This window comes from Accipiter gentilis, chromosome 5 (genome assembly GCF_929443795.1).
Source record: "Accipiter gentilis chromosome 5, bAccGen1.1, whole genome shotgun sequence".
Lineage (NCBI taxonomy): Eukaryota > Metazoa > Chordata > Aves > Accipitriformes > Accipitridae > Astur > Astur gentilis.
In genome coordinates, this window is record NC_064884.1 from 7,009,673 (window position 1) to 7,021,923 (window position 12,251).

A 12,251-nucleotide genomic window follows, 5' to 3' on the forward strand; every position below is an offset into this window, starting at 1 on the left:
AAGCTAGAATTCTTAAGGATAGACTGGAATAAGGGAGAAAAAGAAAAAATGTGACTAATCTGAAAAGCAAGTCAGAAACAATAAAAGATCTCATCTGAAGGCCATCTTTTCCTGTTACATGTTTGTACGATGTATAGCATAACCGTAGGTCCCTAGTGTCTGACCCCTTACAGTAAACAACATTGTTGCTGCTTCTGGTAAAAAGAATGAAATAAGCATATAACATCAGGGTAGCTTGTGCAAGTCTCTATTTAATTACAGTGCTGCATGAAGACATTTGTTGGTGTCACATGTACTTGTGATGGGTATTATACATTCTTGACTCTTCAGGGAGTCATGTTTTCACTGGAGATTTTCACCACAGAAGTAGTGGCTTTTTTCTGCTTTCCTTTTTATTTCAGCAGGATTTAATAAGCTGGTTAGACCTACTGTAATTAGTTTACTCTTCAATCAGGAAGATAAACAGTATCATGACTGTAGTGGGAGCAAGCAGGCAAGCGCCAAATACAGTGCAGGCAGAATTCACTAGCTGCTTAATTAAAACCTGTTCAGGGGGTACGGAGAGCCACGTAGGCTTCAGCAAACTGTGAATCACAGGGAAGAAAAGCAGGAACAGGAAGTCTCAATAAGCAGAACTAAAGCTTCAATTACAAAGAATGAATCACAAAATAGGGACTATAGCAAGGGTCTTAAGTTTGTCTCAGGAACGAAGAAATGAAATCTTCTCACTAATGTGTTTTAAAAAATGTATCAGTACCCTTACCATTATCAGCATATCCCACCATCTGAAGTCCTCGGGAAAGCAGTATTTTTTCCAGTCAAGTAACAGTGAGGACTGTATTTGCCAGACTCAGCTCTGTGGGCAACAGGCCTCAGAGTCCTGTATGATGCAACTGACTTCTCATAATTTTCAGAAGTTTCTACAAACTTCCATCACAACTATGGGCTGGTTGTCATTGTGCCAGGTGCTGTCCAAACAGATTGCAAAGACTGTCCTTGCTCTTGGCATTAGTTTATTCTTTGCAAAGCCAGAGGTCATGATGTATTTTGGTCCTCTCTCGAAAAGAGTTATGAAGGCTTGATTCATGGGTGGAAAGTGCTTTAGTTTGTTGTCTTTAAGTGTAGATGTTTTATGGGAAAGGAAAACCTGCTGCAAAGGAGATGAACAGACATGGCATTACCACATTTCCAAGGGCAGTAGGGATATAGATATTCCCACAAGATACCTCTTAGTCTGGAGTGTTAGGAACAAGGCCTTAAAATGTCATTGGGGTGAATGATGGTCTGCAGGTAATTTCTCCCAACAAATACTTAATCTCTTGGAAATGACACCTGTTTTTTTTGGTCCATGTTAGCAAACATATGAAGGACATAGGCCCTTTTTCAGCAGCTTTTTTCCACCACAACATTTTGGAAGAGTTTTTCATCTAGTAGTTCAGGTGAGTTGAGCTATAAGGTTCTGCATCTAGATTCAGAAACAAAATTTTCAAACAAGGTACACAGTATTGAAGATCATGATTTTGTCCTGGGTTAACACTGAACACAAAATAAAATTATGGCACACAGTTAAGATATTATTCACATTCTTCTTATTTTGAGGGCTCACACCAGGTTTTACTACAGGGCAAAAATCACCTATGGCAACTTCCAAATACTTTAAATCTTTTTTGTCTATATGCATATTATCTTCTATTTTGATTCAACTCCCCACCTGTTAATTTACCAAGTCAAATGGCACCTTTCTGCTTTGCAATTGTAAATATCTTAGAAAATTGAGCAGTAGCTTGTTACTATTTTTCCACCAAAAAACCTACTGACTTTACACTATTCTTTGAATCTTTCAAGTAATACCAGTCTGACTTGATTCCCATCACTGAGTGAACTTGCTTCATTAAAATTGGGAAAAAAAAGAACAGGTAACATGTGCCTGAGATCTCTTGAGTTAGTGTTTCCAATTTTCTGATTAAAAAAGAATTGGAAAATTTCCTGTGCTTCTCTAAGAAGTGTTTTTTCCCTTACCTATAATCCTATTAATGTACAAAGTACAAAGATTCCCCAGCTGTGCATTACAATGCTAAGACAGAAGAGTGACTGACCCCATCTTACATGTTCATAATGTTTTGTTCTGACAGCGTCATGTAACACCTGGTTCATGTATGTCAACAAAATGTTGCTCTGATAAGCACGTACTCTCCTCTTCAGTTAATACATAGGACCTATTTCTGCTGAGGTTATATGCTAAAATCCTTCACTAAGCTGGGACACATTTAGGCATCTGTAGGATCACTCTTCATTTAAATGTATAGCTATGAACAGACCTTGAACAGCCATGTTCAAATGTTATACAAGTCCATGGGCTAAATACTAGTAACACTGGTTATTGGCGTCTTCCAGGAATACAAGGTTTTGAACGGAAACCTTTGGATCAAGGTGGGACTCTTGTTTCAATTTCAGAAAACAGCTGAGAGCAGGTGTTACAGCTGCTTGACATAATCTCTTCTTGATATACAGCTGGAACACATTCTACCAGCACAGTCCATCCCACAGGAAATTGCTTTGTTAGCAATATAGGAAAACCAAAGAATAAAAGAAACCTCCCTTGGCAGCGGTCTTTATCTATTCTGAAGCAGAAACTATGTGAATATTCCACAAACTGCATAGAGAGAAAGAGATTCTATTGCTCTCCAGATTGTGTTTTAACCTCTTTAGAAAATAGCAGGTAACTAGAACTTGGGACCCTGCCTGTGCATATGGCTATTATAATCATCTAGTTCTCCAGATACTACATTAATTTCTAGCCAGACCTATTTCCATGTCATTTTACTCATCTTACTATAATTTATTTACAGAGATATTACAAAATGTATTGTGAACTGAGTACAGTTAGTAAGTACAGTGTGGATTTGGCAATGCCAGAGTCAATGTGGTGAAATTATGGTGTTACGGGTTTTCAATTGTTTTAGTCCATGAAAGATAGACACCAGAGGGTTAGGGATGCTGGAAACATCTAGACCTTTCCAGAGTCCAACTTGGACACAGGAGCAGGTCCAGCTAGGACTTTCTTGGGCTTTTATTCTGGCTTTTTCCAAAACACACAGTTTTATCTCATTTACTGTTAATTTAAATTAGGCACGATGTTATTCCGCACTCTCTCTATTGAGAGACATAGGCAAATCATATTGAGGTGGTCCTTGGCTTCATGGCACCCTGAAGTTAGGTGAGGAGAACTGGACCTAACTTAGCTGACTTGTTCAAGTTCACATCTGAGGCGGACATGGATGCAGATGCCTCACCTGGCACACTGTCTTCTTGTTTCTACATTCACCATACTAACACTCCTCACCTAGTTTTGTAACTTCTTGTAAGAGACTGGAGATGAAATGCTGGTGGGCAGAAATTGCTTCTGGGCTGGCTGACAGATGATAGTTGGTGTCCTGTTTGATCTGAATGTATACCATGTAATACAAGGTATCACTTCTTTAGTTGCTCTCCATATATTTTTTAGCTTGGGCTTCTGGCCAATTCATCCTGTTTATTCCTATTTACACTGATGTAGTGGTCCCACATGAGACATATGCTCCCCTTCTTCCGTCTGGCCGTTGCTTGTAGGCCCACATTGTTGCAGGGATTGGATCTGTAGGTGGCAGAACCTTCTTAGCCTGCTTGGGGATCTCGAAGTTTTTTCTCAAGGCTTCAGCAGTTTAATACTGGGTGAGTTAGCTTGAGGTGAAGGCAAAGCTATTGCATGGAGTTTCCACAAGCTCGCTCTGGCTCCTATTGCAAAGCGGAAAAGATGGTCTTGTCTTTGGTGAGAATTGTATTCATAATGTAACACGCAAGCCAGTAGCGGCAGTGACCTATCGCTACCTTCACATGGCTCTGCAACTGTCTGTGTTTAATGCACTCGAGGTTAGGTGGCCACAGGCAAGAATCAAGTGAGTGTGTCTTGATTTTTGCTTCCGCTTTAAACACAGTGTGAGGGTAGCTCTGAAAGATGCCCTTGGGATTAGTGTCCCAGAGTCCAAAGGTCACCTCGAAGGATGAGAGAACCTCCCACATGAAGGTCCTCGTTACATCCCTACCAAAAGGTGCATGGGCATGGCACTCCTGTGACACTGTAGGCCTCACGCCCAATACAAGAGCTCAAGACCTTTCCATGGCTGCCCATTTGTGTGCGTGAATGGCATTGGTTTCTTTTTTCTTATTCTTAAAAATGTGGTTGCTGTTTTTACTTTTAACAGTGGAGGATCTTCATGAAAGCTTTGCGAAATTCAATGTTGAAGGTGGTGTAAATAATTGGGTTGACAGCACTGTTGACATATCCAAGCCACGTAAAGGCGCTGTACATTGCTGGGGGGATGTTGCAATCGCAGTGCATGTTCAGGATGTGAGTGATGAAGAATGGGAGCCAGCAGATGATGAAAACACCTGGGGGAAAAGGAAAGAGACAGACTTTGATTGCTGAACGCTGGACAAATTTTGAGACTCTGAGAACAGTAAGGTTCTTTTGGGTATAAAGGAAAAATGTTTCCCTGAGGAATCAGCCTTCTGTTCATCTGTTAAGTCTCATAGTCTACATTCTGAGTATCCAGGTACTAAAGAACTTCTTTGCTGGTGTAATTAGACCAGTTACATCAAAAAATCTAGCCTTCAGAGGTGCCAGTTTCTTGCTGAGCTATGCTGCCTTTTGCGTTCTAGAAAGCCCATGAGCTCTCTTGCCCCCGCACCCAGCTGTCTTTCGGCAGTCTGAACACCCCACAGATGGACAGCTTTCTGAGCCTTTTGTACAGCACTGTGAACTGTTCCTAGGTGGGAAAGAGGTAGCCTTTCTATTGGCAACCTCTTGCCTACTTGCCTACACATCAAATGAAATTATTTCTGTGGAGGCCTGGAAAAACAGTCCTCACTGGACATTCAGACTGGCTACCCTAATCCTGGGTAGCTATTGGTTTTCTGCAGAAACACAAGAGGAAGCCAATGTGCACTCTCACCGAGTACAATGGCTAGCATCTGAGTGGCTTTCTTTTCCTTCTGTTGTGACAGTTTCCTCCTGCTCACAGTCTTGAGAGATGTCCTTGTCTTCCCATTGGGCATAGACTGGATCTCAAAGACCTTGGCTGTGTGGGGTGTTTCTTTGGCATGTCCATTCTTCTCTACTTTCCCAGGGCTGTCCAAGGGTGCCTGCAGGGTTGAGTTGGTGCCCTGATTTGAAGCAACTGGCACAACCAACTGATGGCTACTTGGTGCCGCAGGTTTGGTGGTGGTTTTCTCAGGGGGACTGGTGCTGGACACCATCTCCATTTCCATCTCTTCTATGTGGCTCTCTGCCTCCTGGACAAGAATCAAATGTCCACAACATAAAGACAGATAAATATACAGAGAGGAGCAATGAACATTCCTTACAGAGTGAAGCTGGATGATGTTGAAGAACAATCAATCCCTCTTCTCCCTCCCTACATTTTTGGTAGATGCTTGGAGAAAGGGCTGTAAAGTATTTACAGATAAGAATACTTTTGGGTAGATGGGATCAACAGAACTGCAGCGAATGACTCCCCTTTATTGCACAAAGAGGCTAAGAAATGGGAGAGACACTGTCTCCACTCCCCATAGATTTTATTTAGGTTTTCAGAATATAAATAAAAAAAAAACCAAAATCAACAAGCAAAACCCAACAAAGCCAATGCAGTCCAAGACTTAAAATAAATAACAGAGAGGAGAAGAAAATCAAAGACACAAAATGTTAAAATGTCACGGCTTTTATAGCTGATCTTTAAGTGAGCTTAGTCTGGCTTTTTGAGCTCTATGATCTTAAACCCCCTGCTTCACTCTAAGGAATGGGAAGAATATTTAAATTTTGAGATTGAATGGTAACCTTTGTTCTTAGTTTATCTTTCTCCCACCCTACATAAATTCATCTTGCATCCTGAGAGGAGAAAAGGGGAACACTAAATGCTCTGAAAAGCTACCACTTCTCTTTAACACTCACCACTTTGCGCTTATTAACTTGGAAACTCCCATTGGACTTCACAATAACTGTGCAGAGCTTGACGTCTTCTGGATGAGTGCATTTGTCCTAAGGGGCAAGCACCAGCTCAGAGGTTACACAAGCAGATAGTAGTTGGGAAGGGAAGCTGGTAAGGGAGGCATGTGGAAATACAGACACAGGGCACGAAGCAGAAATTAATCAGTGTGACTAAGGTGCTAAGAATGATGAAAAACTACTCTGAAGAAGCAGTAATGGAGGCAACTATCCCCTGTGCTTTTCACCAAAGGAAGGAAACCACAAAGATCTGCTTATGTTTCAGTCTATCCCTGTCTCGCTGCCTCCTTTGCTTGACATGGCACTGGCCTCTAAGGCAATGCAGTTTGGAGGTAGTGCCTCTAGGACTATACATTCCTACTGGTTGTTCTGCATGTGCTGCAAGGGTAGCATTTTGACAAGCGGTCTCACACTTAACACACTCAGCTGGACTCCACTTATACACATATCTTATGCTTTGAGAGGCTGTTTTCACTGCAGAGGTATCATTACCAGCGATGTAGTTTGCACCCCAGCCACGCAAACAATTTCCATTGAACTTCATCACAACAGCAGGACTGACACAGAAAATGGTATAACCTGTAGTCTTGGGTACCCCAACCCAAACTCAGCAGAGCCAAAGGAGTACAGTCTGGTTAATGAAGCAGCGCCTAATGCAGATATGCTCATGAAACATCCCCTGAGATCCAGGGAGGCCTGTGAAACCCCAGCCAGTGAATTGATAATCCAGAGTGTGCAGCTGGGACTCCAAAATGGCACAGGACACAGCATTCACCTTTGTGATCCAGTATGTCAACTAGTCCAGACAGTGTTATTTGGGGAAAGGAGGAAGTGCTTTAGGGAATGAAGTGGAGCGGGAAGGGGAAAGGACGGAGACTGCTGAGAGCAAGACAGAGGTCTAGTTACCTTCAGCGGGGCTCGTGTGTCTGAGTCCAGGCCATGGCTGCTGCGCTTGGTGTTGACACGCTTCCTGCGCTTCCGGAGCACTATGTAAATCTGCACATACACCAGCAGGGTGACAATGAAGGGAACGTAGAAGGAGACGATAGAGGAGTACACGACAAAGGCAGGATTGGCAATGATGCATTCATTCTCATCTGTAAGACAAAAAGTTTCAGGATTGCTGTCCCTGCTGCTGGGAGATAGCACCGGCTTCCCCCTCTTGTCTCCCTCTTTCAGAAGGCACAGAGATACCCAGAGAGTGAAGGGTTCAAGTTCTAGGGAGGACCACCACGTCAGCAGGGAGTGGTACCAGAACAGCAAACTCCCCTTGGGTCATAAGGAGTCACATATGACCCAAAGTCCCTGGCTATTTCTTGCCTTATAATTAAAAGCCTGCAGATTCCATGCTGTATACAATCCAGTCTTCCTATGAAACTGATGGCTGAACAGCCAGTTCTTTTCTCTCCTGTCTCAGTGAAGCTCTTTGTCCCATGACTTTCCTATTCACGTGTTTTAATATAAGAGGGATTTTGATTTTGTAGTGGACAAATGTTAATGTAACATTGTCGAGTGTTGTGTAAACTTCTATATAACCTCAGTTCTGATGTGTCTAAACTGCTGGTCTGGAACAGCAAGGGACAAAATGATTCAGAAGCAGCTGACAGAAACAGTCTGGGATGACATTGGGAGAGGACACCTGAAACAGGGATGAATACATTCCAATACACCTAAAACCTGATCCCCATGTTTATTCCTGACTTGTAACAGAAGAATATCTGGGGACCTGGTAAAGCCAGGAAGATGTCAATAGCCAGCTGCTGGTGGCATAATACTCACCTGTGTTGTTGAGGCCAAAGAGGAGTGGGCAGGAGATGGCAAATGAAAGCACCCAGACCACAGCAATCATGACCGTGACCCTGCGCTTCGAGCTGTAGCGGGTATTATACAGCATTGGCATTGCTACTGCTGTGTACCTGCAGTGTGAAGATACAAACCCAGTCTATTGTTATTCTGCCAGTGCTGACAAACTTTGTGGGGAATTACACCTAGTTACTATGTCTGAAAGCCTGGTCCAGCAAGAGAATATAGGGCAAGTCAGGTTTCACGAATCTCCAAGATGTCTGCATTCCCTGTTTTGAAGACATGAGGCTGGAGTCAGCTTAGCATAGCATTTTTCTTCTGCTCTCTCTGAGCTACTGCCTTCCCACTGATGTCTGCTCCACCATTCAGGTACATAAGGAGAAGGACTGAACTAATGGGTACATTACAGACAATTCCATTTACATTATCAATACCAGTGTTTCTATGTCTGCTTCTGACAGAATCCCTGCTCAGACCTCATTTAGGTCCTCGGAACTTCTCTTCAAAAGACATCAAAAACACTAGCTCTCACCATTTTCAAGTCTCTGAGTCACAGGTAAAATTAGACCATATAAAGATGGCCGTGACTTGCTACCGTGGATTTCACATGACTTGCTGCCATGGAGCCCTCACCTGTCAATGCTGATGGCACAGAGGTTGAGGATACTGGCAGTACACATCATAACATCAAGGGTTACAAAGATATCACAGTGGATCCGACTAAACCTCCACTCACCAACCACCTGCAAAGACAGAGAATAAGGTCAGTAAAAGAATTCACTGAGGATATGCTACTGAGAAGGTCTAAAGGGAGAATTTTGCACAGATACAGACACTTGCTGGTAGCTGGAATTTTGTCTACAGAATTTCCAGCTGGAATCAGGTCACATGCAGTCAGTCACATGCTGTGTCAAATAGGATTGTTTGCCATTGAGTGCCTTCAAGGACTTTGTCCTGTCTAGTGTAAAGGTCTCACATGATGGAACGGCCACAAAGGAAGTACTCTGCTCCATCCAAACCATTCTTTAGAGCATTCCCCTGAGGTCTGGTGTGATTTTTGTCCTTCCTAATTCCATCCTGTTACTTTGTATTGAGTTGGGCAGCCCAAACAGCAAACACAAACCTGGGCTCACATTCCAATGACATAAGGGAATGCAAGTCTCCTCAAAGTCAGAGTGAACTATGTAGGAGCTTAAACAGGTCTCTGAAGCATTGCAAAGAAGTATTAGGAAGGAAATAACATTAATTTTATATCCCAAGCACCTCTAATTGTACTTACAGCCTTTTATTAGACACTTTTTTTCAATTATACCTAGCAAAGATCAGCAGTAGAGAAGCAGGAGCTTTTCTTCATTTCTTATTTTAAAAAATCAGGGTAGAAATTCCTCACTTTTTTTTGTGTGTGAACAAAATGAATTTAATTCAGAGTGAAAATTCTTTGACACACTACATGTTGTGATAAAGATGAAGAGCTCATGATAACACTTCCAGTTACCAGTAGCCTTTTTCTCTTCACTTATCTTGCTATTGAAACTGAACTTTGCCGATTAAGTTTAATAGCAATTATTAGGAATGCTGTATTTGACATGTGATGAAAAAAAATATATTTCCCTCTAATAAAAATAGAGTCCTACTGCATTTGAAAATAGAATGAATAAGATATCTATTCTTCAGTTATTTCTGCTCTGATATACATAACCATAGGCAGCATAAAGAAGGAAGAAAGAATGACTGCATTGAAGCCTGAGTGACAGATGAATACTTGGTGATTAAAAAAGCACTTAAGAGACAGTTACATCAGTAACTTTGATGAGAATTTGCCCAAAGGCAAAGGTTTCCAGCCAGATATAAGCCTCTGCAAAATCAGTTTCCTGAATGCATAGTCTCGAGTTTATGGGAGATGCTGTAAACTGCAGCAGTTCTTTCTCTTACTGCTTTCATTTATGTAGGCGAAACCTCAGAAGTTTGGAGGTAGAAGATTTGTTTGCATTGAGGCTGATTTTTAAAAGGATTTCCTTTTGATATTCATTTTTGTCTGAGCTTGTGACACAAAGCCTAAAAAAAATATGAAGATATTTACAGAACAAAGGGTTCTGGCCAGTTTTGATTTCAGATTGCAGACCCAGAGAGGGACCACAGTGTGCCTAACCCACATCAGTCCAATGGCTTCTTCTCTGTCAGCAAGTATTTGTCAGGTTGTTTGTTGCTTCAAGCTAGCAGTAGGTTTAGCAGAGTGTGGATAAGAGCAGAAAAGGCAAAAGTAAATGAAAAAAAAAAATATTGCTGAGATGTAGAGGCCTGATTGTCCTACTTGGTAGATCAAGGAAGCTGGGGTTCCTGACCAACTCCATGTACACATGAGCCCAGAAAGGGGAAAGCTTCTTACATCATTTGTGCTTTATTCTTCCACATTAAAATAAGAAGTGTCTGAGAGACTCTTATTGCTGGGCCTAAGAGAGCAAGAGCTACTCACAGCATAAGCCTCTGCTTAAAATGGGTTGTCACAAAGGAGGAATGTGATAGAAGAGCGTAACTAGTCCCAGAGGCATTGACTACAATCACAACCAGCCTGTGGTCATTTTAATAAGCTTTAGCAGATACGTGATGCTTTACATTTTTTAAGTGACATGAAAACAATAATTAACTAGAGTAGTAATTATTATTGTGGCTTCTCAACAGCCTATGTCATGTCAGTGGGTTTGTTTTGCTTTGCATTAATACTTAACGGGCTAATAGATTATGGATTCTTCCTCTGCTCTCCTCTCTGGTTTATAATTTTCTTTCAAAAACAAGTGCCTGAAAATTAATCGTAAACTCAATATAGTTTCAGTCTTATGCTTTCTCACCACTGTTCATTCTGTCTTGCTTGTGCTTGCCACCAGCATGCCAGCTCTCAGCTGACTGAAGAACACAGGCATCCCAGTGAAGGGGGCCAAGGGAGAGGGGCTGTGTATCTTCTCTTATTCTTTTCTCTAGAGATGGACTTCATTCTTTCAGGCTATTTACCATTGCAACAGTCACTTGCCATCAAGTAAACAGGTGGCAGTCGTAGGAGTATTTGGTTTTCACAAACCACAGAGCCACTCAAATATGGATCTGTATGCAGAAGCATAGAGCTCTTTTGTACCGAACTGACATGCTAATGGCAGCAATGTGAAAAGTAGCTCACTTGTGATTCTGGTTCTCTCATATATTGTGATATAAAAGTTCTGGATTTACACCCTACTTCTACAATTGCCTGCTCTTCTTACTACTGTAGTCCTTCAGAAACAGGGTTTTGATTACTATTTGATGCAGTTTATTAGTGTGACACCCATGATGTTTTTTGCAGACTCATTCTTATGCTTGGGAATGAAGAGTTCATCTATGTAGTTTTGAAAATAAAATTGAGGTCCTTTCGCTCTTGAGCCCTCTATTTAAAGGCCATTTTTTTCAATGCAATTGGACTGTAATTTAGCCCTGTGAACAGCAGTGTATTTTCAAGTCAGCCTGTCATCCGCTATCATGTCCATTTCCTGGAAAAATCTGACCAACTGTTAGGAAATTAAAAACAGTTTTGGTTTGGGAAATTCAGGAAGTCTTGAAATAGCTGATGTCCATGCTGCTAAACCTGCCCTCTCTCTACTCAATCACCAGAACCATTCAGTACTGCAAAAGAAAACTGGGTCACCTACCTCCAGATAGACCACCCAAGGCATGACCAGAGTTGCTACCAAGAGATCTGCCACTGCCAAACTCACAATCAGGTAATTAGTGGTAGTCTGAAGGGCTTTTTCCCTGGACACAGCCATACACACCAGCACATTGCCAAAAACAATGACAAAGATGAGGAGGGTGAGCAGCAAGGCATAGTAGTTATACTGAGGCTTCTGGTCTGCACTGGACTCGTTGAGTGGCTTGCTCCAGTTCCTGTCACCGATGTCACCGTTGTACCAAGAGAGGTTTAGGGGATCCATGGAGGTAAAAGTGCCAGGTTCCAGCTCCACCCTGACACAAAGATGTTGAAAAGACAGTCAAAGGCCAACATGTAAAATAAAAATAAAACAATTATCCATGTGCTACCTCACTCTTGGGATTCTCTAGAGCCTGTTCCTCCTACCCTGAATTCCTGTCTGCAAATGATTGAGTGACTGGAAATGTGATGAAGACCCAGATGGGAGGCTGATCTGATGGTCAGATACCTAGGCAGGGATTCAAGAAGTTAATTTCTACTTTCAGTTCATCCCCCACATTTCTGTGGCCAGGGATATTAGTTACTCTGTTACAGCCAGTTCAGGCAGAGTGCTTGGGATTTTTGTGTCGGCTCCCCTGACATTCCCTAACCACTAACTGCTCCATGTTAGGTGTGTACACTTCAGGGCAGATGTGCCACAACCCACTTTGTTTATTTTCCCTGTGTTTCGTGGGG

The 12,251-nt window shown here is 42.1% G+C and overlaps 2 protein-coding genes across 2 annotated transcripts in view; both read right to left on the bottom strand.

Moving 5' to 3' along the window:
- The window catches only part of ZW10 (zw10 kinetochore protein), a 563,481-nt gene that overhangs the window by 451,403 nt on the left and 99,827 nt on the right, over positions 1 to 12,251 (bottom strand). The window lies entirely within an intron of this gene.
- DRD2 (dopamine receptor D2) overlaps positions 2,855 to 12,251 on the bottom strand; it is a 31,159-nt gene continuing 21,762 nt past the window's right edge. Inside the window, exons 2-8 of the mRNA XM_049799575.1 lie at positions 11,518 to 11,830; positions 8,477 to 8,586; positions 7,820 to 7,956; positions 6,947 to 7,137; positions 5,987 to 6,073; positions 4,992 to 5,331; positions 2,855 to 4,428 (exon numbers count right to left, since the gene is read on the bottom strand). Coding sequence (XP_049655532.1) covers positions 4,235 to 4,428; positions 4,992 to 5,331; positions 5,987 to 6,073; positions 6,947 to 7,137; positions 7,820 to 7,956; positions 8,477 to 8,586; positions 11,518 to 11,799 — 1,341 coding nt within the window. The 5' untranslated portion in view covers positions 11,800 to 11,830 and the 3' untranslated portion in view covers positions 2,855 to 4,234. The remainder of the gene's footprint in view (positions 4,429 to 4,991; positions 5,332 to 5,986; positions 6,074 to 6,946; positions 7,138 to 7,819; positions 7,957 to 8,476; positions 8,587 to 11,517; positions 11,831 to 12,251) is intronic.